This window comes from Thermobia domestica, chromosome 9 (assembly GCF_964235325.1).
Source record: "Thermobia domestica chromosome 9, izTheDome1.hap1.1, whole genome shotgun sequence".
Classification (NCBI taxonomy): domain Eukaryota; kingdom Metazoa; phylum Arthropoda; class Insecta; order Zygentoma; family Lepismatidae; genus Thermobia; species Thermobia domestica.
In genome coordinates, this window is record NC_137462.1 from 149,719,533 (window position 1) to 149,740,592 (window position 21,060).

At 36.9% G+C, this 21,060-nt stretch overlaps 2 protein-coding genes across 4 annotated transcripts in view; one reads left to right on the forward strand and one right to left on the reverse strand.

The window, feature by feature from the left end:
- The first annotated feature begins 2,646 nt into the window (after positions 1 to 2,646).
- LOC145695100 (cyclin-dependent kinase 2-interacting protein-like) overlaps positions 2,647 to 21,060 on the forward strand; it is a 113,006-nt gene continuing 94,592 nt past the window's right edge. For 2 of the 3 annotated variants that reach the window (XR_014133110.1, XM_081771998.1), the window contains exon 1: positions 2,647 to 2,936. Coding sequence is in view for 2 of the 3 variants with exons in the window: in XM_081771998.1 (XP_081628124.1) it covers positions 2,849 to 2,936 (88 nt within the window). In the remaining variant the exon portion in view is untranslated. The remainder of the gene's footprint in view (positions 2,937 to 21,060) is intronic. The other variant, XM_081771997.1, reaches the window with a different exon arrangement.
- The window catches only part of LOC145695098 (ribokinase-like), a 34,662-nt gene continuing 29,414 nt past the window's right edge, over positions 15,813 to 21,060 (reverse strand). The window contains exons 5-7 of the mRNA XM_081771996.1: positions 20,957 to 21,051; positions 18,088 to 18,276; positions 15,813 to 16,106 (exon numbers count right to left, since the gene is read on the reverse strand). Coding sequence (XP_081628122.1) covers positions 15,930 to 16,106; positions 18,088 to 18,276; positions 20,957 to 21,051 — 461 coding nt within the window. The 3' untranslated portion in view covers positions 15,813 to 15,929. The remainder of the gene's footprint in view (positions 16,107 to 18,087; positions 18,277 to 20,956; positions 21,052 to 21,060) is intronic.

A 21,060-nucleotide genomic window follows, 5' to 3' on the forward strand; every position in this document is an offset into this window, starting at 1 on the left:
CCATTGAGGTTTGGGAGGCGAGTAGCAGTCCCATCATTTGCAATGAGGTGAGTTGTATGGTCCATTGCAGCGAGAAGGTTCCGAGCAGCTACGTTGGTGTAACGATTGCCCCATTTTACACTTTTACAGTTCGGATCACCCCCAATAACACAGGGACCTTGGATTGAAGTAAATAATTGTTGCCAGTAATGAGTTGTAGGAGGGCTGTCTGGTGGGGCGTAGATGTTGATAAAAGTGAGTCCAGCACATAGCACTCCGAGCACTTGTATTTTTGTTGAGCCGGTTGGTGGAAGTGTTGAGATAACACGAGCCGGTAAGGAGGTGTGGATACCCAAGGCGATCCCTCCGTAGTGGTCATCTCGAGGACGATGATAAACTCGGTATCCAGGAATTCTTAAGTTGTCTTCAAGGCGGGTCCAGGTTTCTTGTAACAGTATGATAGCCGGAGTAAAAAAGCGGCATATTTGCGATAAAAACACCTCCTTGCCACGAAATTGTTGGAGATTCCATTGTAGTATTCTTAACTGCTGCAACTGAGTCATTCTGGGATATGTTCCAGAAAGCGAATAATTCGTAGTAGTAGCGCCTGTAAATCTAATGCGGTAAGTGGCTGGGTGTCGGACTGAAGTTTGGGAGTTAACTGATGCAATTCCTGTAATAGTTCCTGTTTCTTGGCATGACTAGTATCACTTTCTTGGTTCCAAACTGGCTTCGAAGAGCCGGTGTACAAGGTATCTCCTCTGAACGTGCGAGTCCGTCTAACCGGAGAGGATCCTGGAGAACCTATTAAGGCACGTGCTTCTGAGGAAGAGTAATTGGTCGAGGTTGGAATAAACGATTGCTTCTGTGAAGCCGATTGGTTAGGATCATGTCCAGTAGGTCGTCGTCGTTTTGGAGAAAGAACGTGGCGATGTTCATCGTGGAGTTCTATTTCATTACGAGAGGGAGGTCGTTGGGGTTTGGGAGAATAGTGGTAAGAAAGGGTGTTAACTTTCGTGGAAGAGGAAGGAATTGGCTGGCACTCGGGCGTGAGCTGCTGAGGTAGTGCAAGGAGTGGGGAGTAGAAATTAGAGGTTGGTACACCCGAGGAAGGGTTAGAAGATGAGCGCTGCAAAGGAGGCACTCGTTTTTGCGCTTCGTTATAAGATAATTTTTCCAATACCATGAGTTGATTAATTCGCTCATGTCGTTTCCGGGCCGGGCAGGTGCGTTCAGTGGCAGCATGCGGTCCGTGACAATTGATGCAGCAAAGTGGCTTGATGCAAGTGTTAGTATCATGTGAATCTCCACATTTAGCGCATATTGTTTGTTTGGAGCGGCACCCAACTTTTCGGTGTCCCAGGCGGAAACATCCCCCCCAGCACTGTTTGACTGAGGGAATATACGTTGCTACTCGGAATTTCGAATAGTAGAGCGAGCATTCCTCTGGCAGATTTTGAGAAGCAAAAGTAAGTACCACTGTGGTGGTGGGGACGAACTCATTATCGCGCCGGCGATGAATGCGGCGGATATGCGTTATTTCTGCCCTACTTTTTATATCTGTTTTGAGTTCGGCATCCGTTATGTCAGTGTCCACCCCTGTGATTACGCCAACGGAATGTGTGGCGTAGGTTGGTATGTATGCTTTCCAACCATTTTCTCGTAGAATCGGGTTAGTCAGAAAATCATTAGCTTGCTGTCCGGTATAAAAAAGCACTTTAATTAGATTTCGTCCCGTAGGTTGAAAAGATTTTATTCCTGGAACCTTATTGTGAAATAGTAATCTACCAAGACTTAAGGGGTGTTTGCGCCCAATATTTGGATTGGTATTAGAAGAGGGATCAGATGTCACGTGCACTACGAAATCAGGAAAGTGATGTGTTTGGTAAAGATTTACCGGTGGTATAGTTTCAACGGTGACCTCTGACGCTATAGGGATTGCAGAATCAGCAAATGTAGTGTCTGTGGGAGGGTCCGTGACCATGGAATGTGCAGGAGGAGGGTCTCCTCCCGATTGTTCAGCCATGATTAGCACTTCCCTATATCATATAATGCGTAATATGAATTAAATGAATCACTGTCACAAGTAGAACAAATGAATGAAACACGTCAATTAATAACACTCAGCACTTCACTCGCGATTATGTAATCACTCGACTACACAGTACCACGCGCGAAAACGAACTCGTATCACACCCTCAACCTCGTTCAATTTAAAATATTGTGACCGTATACGGAATTATATATAGTACGAGGTAGCTTCAGTGGTCATGTCCTCTATTTGCAAAAAAAAAAAAAAAGGTAGAAAATTAGTTGATTATATTAAACATTGAAATTGTTGGCTGCCAGTAGCGTATTTATGATTTTGTTTCGAGGATAAGCTAACTTTATTCCGATAAATGAGAAAATTCTGCAACATATTTCATTTACTTTAATATAGTATAATTATGAGTGCTTACGCCGCAAGCCTCCTCCTAAATACGCTACTGGTTGGCACTACTTAAGGAAATTACAGACTTGCCAATTTTTTACCCTGTATATTTTTCTATCTAGGAGTCTGTAGAAAAACTTTATTTTTGTAGATTATGTAGATTAAAACATTATTTTGGCTCCATATCTAGTTGAATTTGCGGGTCTGCCTTGGCAACTTTGGAGATGAATAACGATGCCCGTGACGATTGAATGTTTACTTTTGCGCTGTGTGTCACATTGCGGCATCGAACTTGGAGCATATATATTTATAAATCTTGCCATCAGATAATATTTGTTCTTAAGGTCAATTATATCTCTAGGTGTTTTTTGTGATATGTGACGAAAAGAAAAGTACATGAAATTGCATTTATTTAATGAAAGTTGAAAGAGTTACATTATGTCAATTATGAATAGCGAAGGTGCTAACTCAAGAACTCCAGACCGTAAAATACGGAATGAAGCGGAAGGATTTTCCCCAGTTGAAGGTAAAGGCATGCTACAGACGAAAGGTTTTAAAGCGCAGGTTTACTTTTGGCACTCCACTGAAAATAGTTTTTGAAGAATTATAATAATTTCACTAATTTCCTCATTACCTCTTAAATAGAGTGCGCTCGCGCTGGGCAACATAAACATCTCACATAGCTGAGATATAATTCAAGGGTGCCATCAGAAGTAATTGTTGAAAAATCGCAAATCTTTCCCGATTTGTGTATAAATACGGCATCCGGATGTATGCCATAAAACGGAAACCAATTTGTGCTAGGAAGCCACTAAAACCACGAATGCTATCTAACTGTGTCAGGATAGGGTGAAGGGGCATATATTCCGAAGTTGGGCGTCCGCTTTCGTCAAGTTTTTTCACTGTTATTTCCTTTCCACACTTTCTGCAATTTGTTATTAGGTTCATTAATCCGTGCTCTTCACAAACTTTTAAAAGATTTTGTTCGTTATCAATGTATTCCTTCACGAATGTTAAAACTGCTAGTTCATTGCCCTTGTACATTCGCCATATTGGTAACATAAATGCTAGTTTCTTTCCCACAATGCAACTGTTCGGTTACCTTGCGCCAAGTAGTTCCCTCCGCTCGCCATATAGTCCCATGTTTATAACCGCTTATATATAACAAATAAACAGATTTTTCGAGACTCATATATTATAAAGCACACAAACGATCAAATTATCCATATATTTCCTGTAAATTTTAAAAATTTCGCTGGAAACGGACGCCCAACTTTGGAATTTAACCCGGGTGAAGGTGGTGGGGCCGCGCAGAGATGCGTCCAAAGGGTGTTTCAGCGGCGGTAGTGATACGTTTAAGCATGGATAGTAAAAACCAGTTGGGTTTTAGCTATGAGACGTGTTTCAATAGAACTTGTCATGGTTTCATACTACTAACGCTCCACTTATAAACATAAAATACAACTCAACTTCTGTACAGTGTGCAGAAATACACTGCCTGTAGAAAATGGTTTAGGAGTGCACTTTGAGCAGGATTAGTGATTTTGTCACAGGATATGGCATTGTTCACATAAGGTAGGGATGAGTAGGGTAGGGTCGTGTCGGGTTAGCTTAGGGTTAGGGAAGTTTGGATTCATTTTGTTAAAAAAAAATTTTAAAAAATAGGAGAATGTTTAGCAGAAGGGATCCAGAAGCACGTAACATAACGTAATCAAATCTAACTTAACGTAACATTAACTGAAGCTAACCTGAACTAACTTAAACTAATCTAATATTAGTAGAAATAAGGGAAATTCTATCATTTTTTGGAAAATTATGCTGGACCCGTATACTAACATAATATAATATAAACTAACCTGAACTGACCTAATGGGAACAGAAATTGCCCAAATCGTAACGTGTTTTTAGAAAAAATAGCTGGACCCCTTGTACTAAACATAGGCCTATCATTACGAGGAATTGCACTTTATTTCTTGGCAGAAGGGGTCCAGCTATTTTTTCTAAAACCATGTTTCTCCTGTAAATTTTGTGTTTTTTACGTGCTTCTGGACCCCTTCTGCTAATCATGCACCTAATACAGTTATCTTTCATATGCAATCACTTATTTTATTCGTCATAAAGCACTTGTAAAACCAAAATATAGCTGTATTACTTTGCATTTAATTTTATCGCTTGCAGAAATTTATTCTTTATAAATATGTCTTTTCATGCAAATTATTGAATTTTGCCTGTAAATCCACCAAAATGTGATGTGCCAAAAGTAAACGAACACCGACCTTAAAATGATAACAGATTTCCAATGCTCCTATATTTCCTACATTTTGAAATCTGCTATATTTTTGTGGCATTGCTACTTCCACTTATGAAAATAACATAAGGAAATAAGGTGTGGGTGATTGGAGGGCCTTTTGTCTCCCCAGTAGTGTGGTTGAATGGAGAGTCTTCTGTTTCGTCCTTTCCTGCTTATTGTCTAAAAATAATTACACCAAACAATGTACAGTTAACGCAAAAAGTATTTATATACCTACAAAATGGAACAAAAAATAAAATAGTTTCGTCATATTCATTTAAAAGTTCTATGGAGAAATGATTTTAAAGACATTGATTTTTAAAAATACGTATATTATTTGAAAAAAAAACATAGAAATGATAGGATCTTGCAAGTGATAAAATTAGTCACATCTTGGAGACATATACTTACAAACACTGATTTTCTGATGCAGATCTTTTTTTACACTTTATTATTATTATTGTTATTATGGTCGTTGCTTAGTACTGGTGAGCTACGTACGAAAACCCTAAGAAACTCGTATAAAATTTTGCAACGAGATAATTACCCATTTAGTTATATTTAGAATGTATGTTCATATAAGAATTGGTGTAATTTTCATGTTTTGTAACCTATGGGTTAATTAAAATGTTCCTTTTTCACAGCTTCATGAAACCTCCTATGTTTTTTCATTAGGATTGGAAAACCTGTGATAATATAAAAGTCACATTAGAAATGAGTTTCGGCCAAGGTTCCTCTGATGGCCCCCCAAATTGGAAGGGCATAATACTGTTTTAAACATTTTCGTAATTACTTATGGTTATGTTAATATATATCGTACAATTACTCATGTTTCATCTCCCTACTTCATCAGTTCTAATTGTAATTCTGCAAATATATCCTGCTTTATTTTTCACTAAATAACTATGTGCCTATATTGTATTATTGCGCAAAAGCAGTACCATTAAACTGTCCATTGTTCCATAAACTGTCATACTAGAAGCAACTGAAACAATGATTCATCCGTCGCCTTATGATCGTTCTTTTTGCAAATCCCTGCACATTGTAAACAACCTGTGGGGTAAATCAACCAATTAGCTGCACTATGGACTATTGCTATACCGTGATCAATAAATCTCTGAGGAAGAAATCAAACCAGAGGGTTTAGGACGCCGTAAGTTGCCTCCCATATGGCGCACATTTTTATATTAATGCTACGTACAGAGAGTATCCAAAATTTCTTACAAAGTACTACCCAAAACAAAACACTATTTTTGTCATTAGAAAAATTGATATTGTTGTACACAAAGACAAGACACCATACGAGACGAGCAAATTATACTGCCTGGTAAATTTTCAAATTTTTTATAATAGTGGAGGGGTTGTCCTAGAGTAGCTACTCATTTCTCTGTGTAATTAGTCACCGTATAGTGATGACCTTCATTTTTGTTGTTGTTGTTGTTGTCTGATGCTTAAATTTTGTATAATTCTGTTTCCCCGTAGGTTTTGTAATTTTGGGATCGTAACCGTAAGCTCCTTACAAATTAATTACATGAACAAATAGAGATAAGAATTGTCATTGGGTCTACTTTCCTAGTTAAGATAGTTGACAACGTTATCAAAGTAGATCCACAACTTTACTGTGGTAAATTCAGAGTGCTAGATTGTTAAATAAGTAAAAGGTAGAATCCCAGTTTAGGGATCCATAAATAAATTCATAATATTCATTTCTTTATGCAGGAAATTCACTCCTAGTATCTTATGACATTTCCTACAGCAGGAGTTCCATTCTTGGGTGCAGATACATTTTAGGAGGATGTAACTATTATGGGTATAAATATTCGTGTAAACATGTCGTAGAACACCCACCAACTTGTGCTTAGTGTCTACTAAAATGCTCGAATTGCATCTAACCAAGACGACACAGGAACGTAAGAGGTGAACCGCGCGTAGAAGCAACCGCGTCGACAGTGGGTATGCATGTAAATTATGATGCTTCAAGAAAGTACTCCATACTTATTTCGTACATTTTAAGAAGCTGCTGTCGCATTTAACAAGAAATTAAGAACTTGCGTTGCACTGGAACATTGCTTTTAAGTATCACTTTACTTAATTATGGCTTCATTATGAACTAATGTGTAGTTTGAAGCACGCACTTTGCATTACGTATTTATACATTATTAGTCGTCACAGACAAGACTCCAATATATTTTGAAAATCATATAATCCTCTTTTCAAATAACAGTATATATTTCTTCCGTAAATTTTGCAAATCTGTGGAGCCCTAGGCTGGACTGGTATCAAGTAGAATACTAATTGTTTTACCGTTAGCATAGTTTTTTTTTTGGGGGGGGGGGGAGAGCGGAAGACACCAAAAGGCAACATCGGATTGGTTTCCTTGAGAAAGGAATGTCCACCGAATTGACTAGCACAATACATTGTACTAGTCAATTCGATGGACGTTTCTTTATCATTGAAACCAATCATATGTTGCCTTTTGGTGTTTTTGTTTCCTTCTACATTCCGTAAAACTTGTAGAAGCCTCCCTGTTGTTTTGTGTGACATTTCGAAAATGACAAGAGAAAGCAGTCATTAGCCTAAATACTACTCACAAAAATATTACTCTACTCACATACAAATATGCCATTCAGACCAGATCGGGCAAAAACGGGCAACAATCGGTCTTTTTCTCTAACAGCGTTTTCTCTTTACCGTGCGAAGTAGCTGAAGTGATAGAGCGTTGGCTTCGCATTCGGGAGGTCGCGGGTTTGATTCCCATTGCCGACCATTCTGATTGGGGTTTTCCAGGGTTTTCCTCAGTCCTACCAGGCAAATGTCGGGATGGTGCCTACTAAACAGGCCCTATCCGATACCTTCCCAAAATCCTTTCCATTGTTGTTGTTACATATCCAGTGTAAAATGACCTCTGAGCTGTATCTGGTGATTGTTAAATTAAAAAAAAAAAAAAAGCCATCCTCTACTATCACGTCCAGCACACAGTAGAACTGGACTCGGCTGGACTCAAAATAAAACTACATGAAATTCAATATCAAGTATACCAATTTTGGTTTTCGATCTAATTTTATTTATCCACATATTGACTGGTACATGAAAGTATATTAGAGTTCTATGTATGTGTCGTGAACGATGAATCTGTAACAATGTTCTGCCCAATCATTGTTGACGCCTAACAACGAAACATTATGTCCTTTTCACATCATGAACTTTGCGTCTGCTACCGAGGTTGATACATGGCCTTCTTCTACTGACTGTAATCTTTCACATTGGTACTAACTGTAGGCCCAACCCTTACGAGCTGCACGAAAATCTACTTATTTCTGCAAACCTAACATGTTTCCTTATTAAATATGTAAGGTCTTTCATATTTGTGATAATTTCGAATTTTGAGGTGTTGGCCAAGTTTGAAGGGTGTCTGGACCACTGTGTCTTGGTACAGTTGTTGAATCAACAAGTTAATACCAATGTATTTATTTTTTTCTTAGCTTTTATAGTTTCGGAGATATATATACAGAGTGGTAGGTAACTCCACCGACAAACTTTGGGAGGTGATTCCTTATATGAAATGAAAGAAAAAAGTTCTAATAAACATCGGACGAAAACATCTCCTTTTAGAGTTATGAACCGCCGAAAATTCACGTTTCGTTATGAACCGCCGAAAATTCACGTTTCGAAACTCTCTGCCTTAGAAACTACAGGACCGATCCCAAGCGGTTTAAGGAATTACAAAGGAACTAGTATGCGCTCTATCTAAATATCTATGTTCTACCTGGTCCGTTATCGGCGAAACGAACTGTAAAAAGGAAGTTGAGGTATAGGGATACTCCTTTAAGTATTAATGGCGCGTTCATTTCGCCGATAACGGAGGATGTTAAAACATGGATATTTAGATAGATCGCATACTAGTTCCTGTGTAATTCCTTAAACCGCTTGAGATAGGTCCTATGGTTTCTAAGGCAGGGCGTTTCGAAACATGATTATTCGAATTTTCGGCGGTTCATAACTCTGAAAGAAGACGTTTTTCGACCTATGTTTATCAGAACTTTTTTCTTTTATTTCATATAAGGCATCACCTCCCAAAGTTTGTCGTTGGAGTTACCTACCACCCTGTATATTGTCAAAGTTTGAGAAAATGGTTTGAAACTATTGTTTACGAGCGCATGATTGCGAGTATAATGTTCGAGGGAAACGTCATATAATTTAGTGAATAATGAACTTATCCCTGACAATGTTTTACCAAATACCAACCAAAGTATACAGGTTGTAGAAGAAGTTATTTCATCAGCTTTGTACATATGGAAGTATACTTAAAAAATGAACATTGTTCAATTAATAGAAATTTTTAAGTGTTTAACATGGAGTCAGAAAATGAGTTTTATTACCAAATGGATTATTAACAGTCTTCCCTTTCCTTTCTATTTCGTAACGAACCTGAAAGTATGCTCAAAACTCCTGTGAAATAAAAATAGTGGGTTTTTCAAAGCATAAGAGCCTATATAATTAGTTGTATTGTTAATGGTTTTCAGTTTGATGCAATGTCTGAGAAAACACGTGTAATTTGAGTTATTTGAGGAATTGAAATCGAGTTGTGGATATAAGTAAGATAGGTGGAATGCTACGATATAGGGGTATAGTGGCCATCTTGGATTTTGTTTGAGAATATTAAATCGGAACGGTTCCGTGTGACATATCGTTTTAAGTTGGCTTCTTTTCCAAAATTTAAGTGTACAAGTTAATTTTTATCTACGGTTATTTGCTTTCAGGGTAACCACTTTTTTCTTCTTTTTTTATATGAAAAAGTGTTAGACCAAATTCAGTCAGTAAACTTTGAAGATCGCCGCCATGATGGCTATGACCGTCAGGCCTATATTAACCACGTTAGATATTTGATACCAATCCTTCAAATAATCGTCAAAGCAAAAGGAAGTTTCGAGTTTTTCGCGCCACATCCAGTATGATATAAAGTGCATACTATATTGTTATAGTATAAGTGCACACTACGTTGTTTATTATTGTTATAGTATAAGTTCATCTTTAGATGTGTTGATAAATATAGATGCACATCTAAGTAAATATTTCTGCTTGTAAACATTCGGGTGAGAAAATGTCCAACGTGTCGTTATAGCTAGTATTATGCAAGATTCAGGACCCTGTGATGGTGAAATTAATTTGTAACAAATGATTTTCGTTATAAGCTGGTATAGGATTGAGTTTCTGTTTGATCTGCCATTAATTTATAACAGACCTGCGAAAGGAAAGCTACAATCGTGCTCCTAGAATCGATCTCCTGATGTATACTGATTGCTTAAAATATAAATGCAGGGTGTTCATTTATCATGTAGCCAAAATACACTGATGAAATCCTCACACCTAAAACTAGCTAACTAATTCTATGGCTATTTAACCCGGAGGTTCAATGCCGCGCTCACAAAAGCTCTCCACTGATTTCTATCCTTAGCCAACTGGATCCAGTTTCTACTTTGTATTCCTATTTCTGTGAGATCCATCTTAATATTGTCCTCCGATCTGCGCCTAGGTCTTCCTAATGGTCGTTTTCCGATTGGTCTTCCAGTTAAGACTTTGAAAGCGTTTCTACTTTCTTCCATCCTAGCTACATGACCTGCCCACCTAAACCTCCTAGACTTGATGACCCTAACAATGTTTGGTAAACCGTATAAATTACGTAGTTCCTCGTTATGGAGTTTCCGCTATTCCTCATTTCCGTTCCTCTTGGGTCCGAATATTCGTCTCAGGATCTCGTTCTCAAATACTTTCAGTTCATGTTCTTGCCTCAGAGTAAGCGACCATGTTTCGCAATCATACAGAACAATACACACCTCACATCTAAACAATAAAAAGAAATCCGTATGATCATAGGGCGAAAAACGCGTTGCTTCAAAGTTATGACATACTGAAATCGAGAAAATTGTAATTTTGAGGCTGCCTAGCTCGAAAACTATGAGAGATATCAAATGCGGTTTAAGAACTATTAAAGGAACTATTCGCTTTTTCACAAAGCTTTCCAGCCCTTGTAAACAATGCAGACGGTAGTCTGTAAATGTTGCCAACTATAGAAAACCTCGAGCTAACAAATTAAGAAATAAACTGAAGAGCGGGAGATAGAAAATGAGATGGCATGGGCTTCTGATAGATTACCAAGATGTATTTTTTCTCTCCTAAATCTTTGAGGTAGCATATCAACATAGACACAGAACACTAGGAAGCATGGCCGCCCGCAGCGGGGGAAGGGAGAAAGGGGGATGTTGCCTCCCTGGGTTTTGAATGATTTTTGCAAGTGCATGTTAAGACATACTAATTTGCTTACTTAAATGTTATAACACTTAATATGTTCATATTAAATACTATAGTATTATAGATTATTTACTGTTGTTTTACATTATGTATTATGTGCCCTCGTGTATCAAAGTGTTGTGTATTCGCGACTGAGTTTGTGTGTCGACCTTTTGTCCCCCTCCCCCTGGAATCGGTATTGCCCCCTGGAAAAAGTCCTGCGAATGTCTATGTCTAAAACCCGGGCAGAACAATCTCTTAAATTTTCCCTGTCCCTGCAAATTATGGCTAATCTTGGTTGACCATAAATCTTCGTCCTCTGTAAATCAGAGTTCGCATTAATGGTTCAAAATATTCAGTCTACCACTACTAAATTTTATTTAGCCTGCCCATAGCATCAAGGGATAACATGAAAAATTAGAATCAAAGCTATTGGATCGTACTATGTTCTCTAGTCTCTGTTGTCTTACTATGTTTATGGCTTGACTAGTTGATCTACTAAAAATATGGAGCCTTAAAGAGTCGTTCTGACGCCTGATTAGTACCAAACTAAAAAGTTCGACTAACATATGTGTCTTGCAGTAGTCAGGCCTTTAGTATGACACTAATCATACGTCAAAAAGACTGCATACTCCCGTCCCTTTCAAGACTGAGTTTCGGATCACTATGTAACTCTCTAATAGAGGCGAGAGAACGTGTGTATCATACAATTGTTCATTAAAAAATCAAACAAACAAACAAAAAAAAAACGAAACATTTTTTTTTATTGAATAGATTAAATTCTTGCATTTTCAGTATCCCTTGAAGATTTTTTCAGATATTTTAATAATCCTGAAACCGGACAATCATTCTTGCTACTCTTAAATGTTCATTTAAACCTGCTCGTTTCGATGTTCGAATTATAACATACAGAATTATAACTTCAGACGGTACGCTACTTCGAATCGGTGAAATAGCTTTTATATTTTTTTCTTACTTGTCTTTAAAATAATACAACTTTTTATATTTAATAAAAAGCCCTCCAATTTGAAGTATAACGCATTTAATATATTAAATAGAAATTTAGTACAAGTGCTTAGTTTTTCTTTTGGGTGACACAATGAATATTGCAGCCCAGTTCTCTGAAACTGACTAAGCATTCTTCGAAAAAAAAAAATAAATAAATAAATATAATCAGAAGTGAGCAACTCTTACAATGAGCCGAATGACGATTATTCTTCCATAAGAAAATAGTCCTCAACAGATTCCACTTGTTCTACTAGGTTGCAATTATTGTATTTTTAAAATACACTAAGAACATTTTAGATTCAATTAAAAGCATATCTCGATACGTGGGTTGACATCTTATACAAAAGTATTAAATTTAACAGAAAACAATTACAACCACTGACAAATACGCTGTATTTGAAAATGGCCATGAGGGCACGCAGGTTACCAGTGTCTCCAAGTTGTCATAAGAAACATAAACAAGGCAAACCCTTAAGTGCAGGGGAAAAGTAAAAAGTGTTAATTTAGTAATTTTTGTGAGTGGTATCCAGACAAACCTGTGAAAGAAATAGTAAATTTGATTTCGAATGTTACTGACGCATCTAAAAGAAATGTCTTCAATATTATGAAAGAAAAGCGTGTCAGTGGCAATGTTCGTTCACCTGTTAAAACTCATAATGTTGTTGCCCGAGTGGACAAATATGATTCTTTTGACTTAGATGCGATTAAAAAAAAAAAGTGCATAATTACCTTTTTTTTTTTTTTCAAAAATGAGATACCAACTTTGAACGAAGTCCTTCAGGATATTAACAGTGACGTGGAGCTAAACAAAATTTCAATGCTGCTGCAATGTACCGACTAATGAAGGACATTGGTTTTGTTTTTGCTAAACGAATTCGTGAGACGGCTTTGATGGACAGAGACGATATTGTAGAATGGCGAAGAAAATATCTAAGATCAATAAAATCATTTCAACAGGAAAGTAGGAAAGGACGTGGGTAAACGCAGGACATACAGCATCAAAAGTTTGGCAAGACAAAACCATCACATCTAAGAAGCAGGCTTGCTTGAAAGGACTGTCAACTGGATTAGAACAGCATTCCGGGAAGGGAAAGAGGTTGATTGTCGTGCATATTGGTAATGACACTGGGTTTGTCAAAGGGGTAGAGCTTGTGTTTGTGTCAAGGTCAACATCTGATTATCACGAAGAAATAAATGGCGACACATTTCATAAGTGGTTTGAATCTGTGCTACCAAAATTAGAACCGCACAGTGTAATTTGTCTTGATAATGCACCGTACCATTGTGTTCGAAGTGAAAAAATTCCAAACACCACATGGAGAAAGCCTGAAATATTCAAGTGGTTACAAGATAAAGGTGTGGAAGTTACGTCTGATGTGCTGCGTGTAGAATTACTGCTACGGCTGAAATCTATACAGCATATATATAATAAACATGTTATTGACGAAATAGCGGCAAAATTTGGTCATACAGTGCTGCGGTTACCCCTCTATCATTGCAACTTGAATCCAATAGAAATAATTTGGAGCCAAATAATGCGTTACGTGGCTATGAACAATAGATTATTTAAACTGGACGAAATCAAAAATCTTTTTGAAACAGCTGTGTCTCGTTTCACTGAATCGGACTGGGCGGCCGCAGTTCATCACGTAATTAAAGAGGAGGAAAAGAGACTGTGGGAGGAGATTTTTCATATGAGTAAATATACTTGCTGTTACATGCGGCCTATCGCTTAATCTTGAAGTTGATAATATTGACGTAGTGTGTACATGTAATTTCATCTGTAATTATAGTATAACAATATTAACGATCTGTTCTCGTTCGCCTTTGGAAGAGAGCAGAACTAGTATAGGCTATTTTGCTTAATGTGAGGGTGTTGTATTTTTCAGTGAAAAAAGAAAAAAAGATTGTTCACCCTTTTAACAGTGAAAGATTACATGCACGCGCGGAAGTTAAACAAGAGTGAAAAATATTTCTTTTTTCGTAACTATTCTAGATATTTTTCAGTTAAACTTGGCACAAGTATTACATGCGGACCACAGTAATTTTCAGGGTGAACTATATATGATATCTGTAGCCGAGCCCGCTTCGGAGGGCGCAAAACTTGACAAAATGGTTTGTTTGAAGAGAAATTTTTCAGTTTTACCCGTACTTTTTCTTCTACATCATAGACATACACGCATGGTACTATGGTCTGCTAGTGCATATTCAGATAAATGCCTGATATTATCAAAGCAACATTGTCTTTTCAACGACTTTACGATATTCGGTAATTACTTTTCCTATGCGATCGTGCTAGACGTTTACCTTTGGGTGTAAAGAATAGTTGTTACAATATCGAAGATAACTCTTTGTATATTTCTGTATAATTCTCTTCCATGCGTTTTGCCTTGTTAGTCAAGTCCATTAATTTTGTCTATGTTTAAGTAGGAAGCAAGTGACTTTTTTCCAACCAGAATAATTTGTTACTACCATCGCTTAACGATTGTATAAAAGAGCTTGGATAAAAATCTGAGGGGCTCTTCTGGAAAGACCCGTTAAGTGAACTGTGCTCTAGCTGAGGCCTCTTTTTAAACGCTGGTTCGTTCTTATTTTCCCGGCACTATAAGCTGGTGAATAAGACATAGGGCCCGAATTGGTGAGCACGTTTGAGTGAAATGAGTTTCACCGAGATTGAATGCGTTGGACACAGCGGTGTTTTTCTTGTCTCCAGTATTATAAGCTGAAAGAAAGAGCAGAAAGGCCGACCCGATTGGGTGCGTTAGGCGAGTGGTGGGGTAATTTTCCGGTATTGTAAACTGGAGGAAAAGCATAATAAAGGAAAGAAGAATAGATGCTTGGTTTGTGGTCACTTAGGTAGGTAACAAACAAAAAAAAGTTCCAATATACATAGGACGAAAACCCCATCGTTTACGTGTTATAGGCTGCCGAAATCATGAAAAAATGAATTTTAAACGTTCATAGCTCCAAAACTATAGTACCTACCTTAGTCGGGTCAAGACTTCACTTAGGAACTAGTATGTGCCCTATCCAAAAATGCGTGTTTCATAATCCTGAGGTGCTTACACAACAATTTTTATAGAGGGAGTTTGACTACGGGCCTATGACATAAAGTACTCCCCAACTACCTCCATAAAAATTGTTGCGTGAGTACCTTAGGATTCTAAAACATGTATTTTTGGATAGGGCACATACTAGTTCCTAAGTGAAGTCTTGACCCGACCAAGGTAGGTACAATAGTTTTGGAGCTATGAACGTTTAAAATTCATTTTTTCATGATTTCGGCAGCCTGTAACACGTAAACGATGGGGTTTTCGCCCTATGTTTATAGGAACTTTGTTGTTTGTTTTACTCTCAGGATTCACTCCTCTGCTTTTGTACAACGAATTTAGCGCCATACTATATATATATATATATATATATATATATATATATATATATATATATATATATATTTCATTTAAAAAAAGGAAAGAAGCAGTGGATTCTATTCCACTAAATATATGTACTTTAGAAATACTTCTAGACAAGTTAAGAGTAAATACTGTACATAAGTTATATTACAAGCTTTCGATAGTATAAGTCTTTCCAGAGTCATTACATTAATTGTAACACTCAAGAATAGCTTTACATAGCTTAAATTCGCTTTCCATGCGAATTACTACTTAGTTTAGTTGTTAAATCTAAGTATTGTCTGTACTGGATTTTGTCGTGACAACATGTTTACTTGTACGAGATACCTGCTTAAAGTTCGTTAATAAAATCGTGAAACTATGTGAAATTTGGGAGATTTTATCATTCAATAATACAAAGCACTTGAAATTACCAACTTCATTTAATTCCTAAGACACTGAAAATATGTGATGTTCAGTATGAACACAATTGATTGCAATGATTAGTTTTTAATTATCAAATACAAAATAAAGAATAACATTATTCAAAGAGAGCTGGAGGTAGATCTTTTTGATAAGGAAAACTGGCATGAGTTCCCTCTACTTGAACCGAGTAACTTGCAACTTCACAGGACCTCCTGACTATTTCTTCCATCTTTAGGGAAGGATATGAGTAGAAGAAATAAGTGAAAGCACCGATGAATGCATCACCAGCTCCCTGTTAAAAGATAAATAAAATAAAATTTGTACACACAATGCAGTAATATTATGGAAACAATCTCATCTAATGTTTTGTATTAGTTTCTTTTGAGAAGTTTTTATACTGTATTAATCATAGGTAAAAAAGAAATATTTATTTGATATTCGTATACATTTATAGCTGAATCACCAATTTGTTAGAAATTATTTAATACCTATGGCGCACGCGCATACCTCTAGAGCAGCGAGAGGAATGTACCAGTTGTTGAGAGACGTCACAAGTTTTATCGTGTTACAGCACCATCATTACTTTCGTTTTTGTTCTTTTTTTTTTCTTTCTTCTAAACTTTGTTTTTTCTCCTATAGATTAAACTAAAACAGTTCTTAAAAATTAAAGTTTGGAAGCTTGTTATGTGAGCACTAGACAATTTTTAAAATATTAGTGTTAATTTATACATAACAACTTCCTATTAAGAAAAACAGTGTGCATATTTTGTGCATTATCAGGAAATATATGACACATTTCGAAACTTTTAGACAAAAGAAGAGAATATAACAAATGTGTAGAATGCAATATATTCACTCAAATATATTTTTGTTCCGCTCTTCTACATGAAATTATTGGATATCTTTTCATGAATTGTTGCACGTAAATTTTGGAGTAGTTCAGAAAATATGTAGCTCTATACACTGAAAGTAAATTTATCTTAACTCGCATATGTGAAACAAATGTGTGAAATGAAATGAAATTTTAGTTTAGCGTCCCACGATTATGCCCTTTAGGGTAAAGAAGGCAGTCATTAATAAAAGTGAATGATCGTGAAATTAAATGTTCGTGCTCCCCCACTGGAAATTAAACCCGGTAACAATGCGCTAGCCGCTAAACCAACATGGAGGACAAGAACAAGTGTACATTTATAGATTCATCTATATTTGAATGCCATGAATTTTAAGGTCTAGTTCTCACTTTATTGGAAGTAACTTTAGCCATTAATTGAATAATGGAAAGAGGTAGCTATTGCATAAAGTTGTTGTAGGTATAAAAAAATGGATAAATTAGAAGCATATGTATAACTTTTATTTTTCGTTAATCAATAAGAATTTTTTAAGGAAAAAAAAAGAAAAATACGTCTACATTAGTACGTTGGACTTCCAGCCTTGTGTAGAAATGAAATACGTAATATCTTACTAAACATGTCTCCATTCACACACAAATCAAACACACCAAACAAATTTGCAAGGGAGAAACAAAATAGAAAGGGATAATATCCTAATAAAATTACTAATCCAGATATCCTTTGTTTTAAATTGGATAATTATTTTCAGAGGAAGTAGTAATTCAGACTTGCCACTATTTATATATCATTAAATTTACTCAAGGGAATTGGTATTATATAAAGTTTCCATACTTTAATTATACTCTACTAAATTATACTAGTTTTCATAATTTATTTATGGTTATTGGCATTTAAAAGAGTTAAGAATAAGAGTTAGATATCCCAAATAAGCGTTACTCACGTTGAGAGATTAATTATTTGTATAATGTTATAGTATTCATATTTTTGTAGCTTGGTAACATGTATATGTTATAGACAAGTTCCGTTAGCATGATTTTACTCATTTTGTATTTCTTCACTCTCAGTAACGTAAGGGCAGCGGTGGCTTAGTGGTAGAGCGTTCACCTCTGGTGCATGGGGTCTTTGGTTCGATCCCAGCTCCCGCGAAGTGAACTTTGTGGTGGGCAAACACCGTTTGCGTGGATTTTCTCGGGGTTCTCCATTTCCTCCCACTTTCTTCATTTCACCATTTCTAATCATCAACGTCTCCTTTAGCCTAGCCGGCATATCCGTGGGACGCAAACCTTAAATATTTCATTTCATTTCATTTCAGTGTATCATATGTGTATTGTGGGACTACATAATAATGAAGTAACAGTAAATGCAGAACCAAAAATTAACTATACTTATTTAACACATTATTTGAGCTATTTTAGAACTTACTGTAGTATCAATTGCAGTAACACTTTTCCCTGGAACATGGACAGCATCTCTTTTTTCTTGTGATGCAAATACAGCACCCTTTTCTCCTAGTGTAATGATAACCATTTTGCAGTTTTTTTCGAGGAGTGCTTTTAATGCTTTTGAAGCATCTCTTACAGTATTGACAACACACCCAGTAAGGGCTTCGGCCTAAAACAGGAAAATACATTTTTTTCAACATTGGTAGTCGAAAATCAAAGATAACTTCTACAATTTAAGTTTCAATCATAGAATTAATGTTTATAGGTAGGGCAAGGAACACTTATGTACCAGGCTGTTCCAGAAGTCCTGCACCATCAGCACACTGCGCTGCGTGAGTTGAAGTTCGCAAGGATAGGTGGTGCGACCAGTGAAAAGCTGTTGGTAGACATAGAGAACAGGTTCGTGGGATCAATTGAAGATAATCAGTGTGTGTATAACGGTTGTTCCTTTAAAGTCAAAGTAGACAAGATGAGTGAGGATTAATTACAGTTTGTAGTGCAACGATTTTTATGGAAAAAGAAACTAATAGCAAAAGCTGCAGTGGAGGAAATTGTTGTGTGGAGAACGAAGAAATAGTGAATCGATCGACAGGTTCCCATTAGTTTACAAAATTCCTTTCAGGTATCTAAGCCTCGCGGACAAGCTCCGCACGGGAAAACCCCTGTACAGAATGGTGTGGAATCTGAACCACAATCCAGTACACGTGTGTTAGTAAGGATCTTTGATACCGTCGCTTGCATAATGTATATAACGCCAATAAATAGTTCCGTCAAAGTCCACACGAGCTGACAAAGATGCAGGCCCATTGCGGAGTTGTAATTTGGCAGACATTGCTATAAAACTCGTGTAATTTCCGTGTTTTCAGAATTGTGACAGGAGACAAGAAATAGGTGTTTCTGGAAAATTTCTGATACACGTCAACAATGGATGAAAAGACGACAGAAGAGCGTAGTCCATGTGAAACAGGACGGATTTGAAAAATAGCTCGTGCTTAGAGTTTGGTAGAATATTGATGGGATTGTCCATTTTGAATTTGTTCCTGAAGGGCGTGCTACAACGCTGAACTGTTTCCTAAACAATTACGCAGAATGTATGTCATTCCAAACGAGAAATTTCGGGCATTAACGAGGAGGAAGAGGGTATAGCTGCAAACTGACAATGCTTTCCGAGTCACTGGTCTCGAAAAGTGACCAGCACTTTGGCTGAACTTGTCGGGTTTGAATGATTACTGAAATATGCTCGAGTGCATTTTTGTAAAGCAGGCTTTTACCTTGCACCAGTTCTTGTGCAAGATCTCTGTTTTCATATTTGTAGTATGAACCTGAAACTTGGTGAGTGAGTATATTATTTCGTGTATTACTCATCTTTGTAGGTCTTAATATTTTGACACACAATGTTTTATAACCTGATAAATCACATATGTTAATCCTGTATGTTAGTTTACTTTTTATATATGTTACTGCAAATGAACTTTCAATGTCCTTGTGTTTAGTTAAATTTTCTTCCCACTTGTATCTCCTGTAAGCTACAAAGAACTGTTATCATCGGAAATTATTAATCAAATCAACCTCTTTCGCACAGTAGCTAGCATTCAGAGGGATTGGGTACAACTGGTAATAGTCGCAGAATTCAGACATACAACTCTGAAGAAATAACGAACCATACTTGATACAGGGAAACACGTAGTTGTATAAGTGTTTATGGAGAATAATATCTGCTCTGAGTTGCTGTTTCTAAAAGTGGTCATAAATGTTAAGTAATTTCAAGTCGGCAGATTGAGAGGGCCTGGAGAGGTAATGAAGATCATTATGAGGTACCTCAAACCAGACCTGAACAGGTCTGGCTGTGTGTACTGTCGCATTGTGATCTTGGAAGACTTTGACGTTGTTAGGATCATCTGAAGATACGACACCTAAAATGTCCCCGTAACTACTGGTAGTAATTTGGAGAAATAATAGGAGCAACGAAATAGCATTAAGGCGCGGCCCACATCAGCATAAAGCCTTGTTTAACGATAGAAAGTAGGCAGTTCGGAGCATATGCTTCTTTGGCCGTCCATAATGCATGCTAAACCTAGACTGTTGTTGGAAACTTGCCAAACTATATTACTCTTTTTTCCAATCATTAACGGTCCATGTTTTATGTTCTCGGCACCAAGGTTTTCACGTTACGCGTTGGCAGCGGCGATTACAGGCTTCGAGATTGCAACCCGACAGCGGATGTTGAGACTGAGACAATGATATTCTCTTGAGACTGTGATTGTAGATACTGGTTTCAGATACTGATTGAGTTGTGCAGTCAGTTATGCCGTTTAACTCTGTAGTTCTTCGCGACAGTTTTGTTTAATGTTTGGCGATCCCTCTCATCTAGACTTGGTTTCCATCCATTATACCTCTTCTCTGATAAGTCTTGTCACGAATTCTATATACAGTCATTACCTTGGACACTGTTGCGATTGATAGAACTAACTTACTGAAAGTTGGATGCATGTGATCAAACTAACAGCAAACTCACAACATGCCTTCTTTACAGATTAAAGAGGTCTCCCATTGCACCCCCAATGTCTGATCTGTTGCAGACACTAATCCATACTGTATCGCCTCGAGTGCAGCACTTAATACAAGATAGTCGTAGCTCAAAAATATTTAGTGTTGCCAAGTCACAAAGTTTAAGTGTTTGCAGTAAATAATAGTTTTCATTATCTTAATAACTGTAATATATATATGCGAAGATCGTCTTTTAAAACATGATACATATAGAAAAGCAAAGGAAATGCAATTATTTTAAAAGTGTTTCATATGGTAAGTTTGACATTAAGTAATGTATTGTATATTTAATAAAGTATTACCTCTGTTTCGTTCACACAAAGAACATCAACGTATGGAAATAATGTTGGATCTGGCTCGTGTTGTAAAGGCGGTGCTCCATTTAATATGGTTATACCTATGTGGA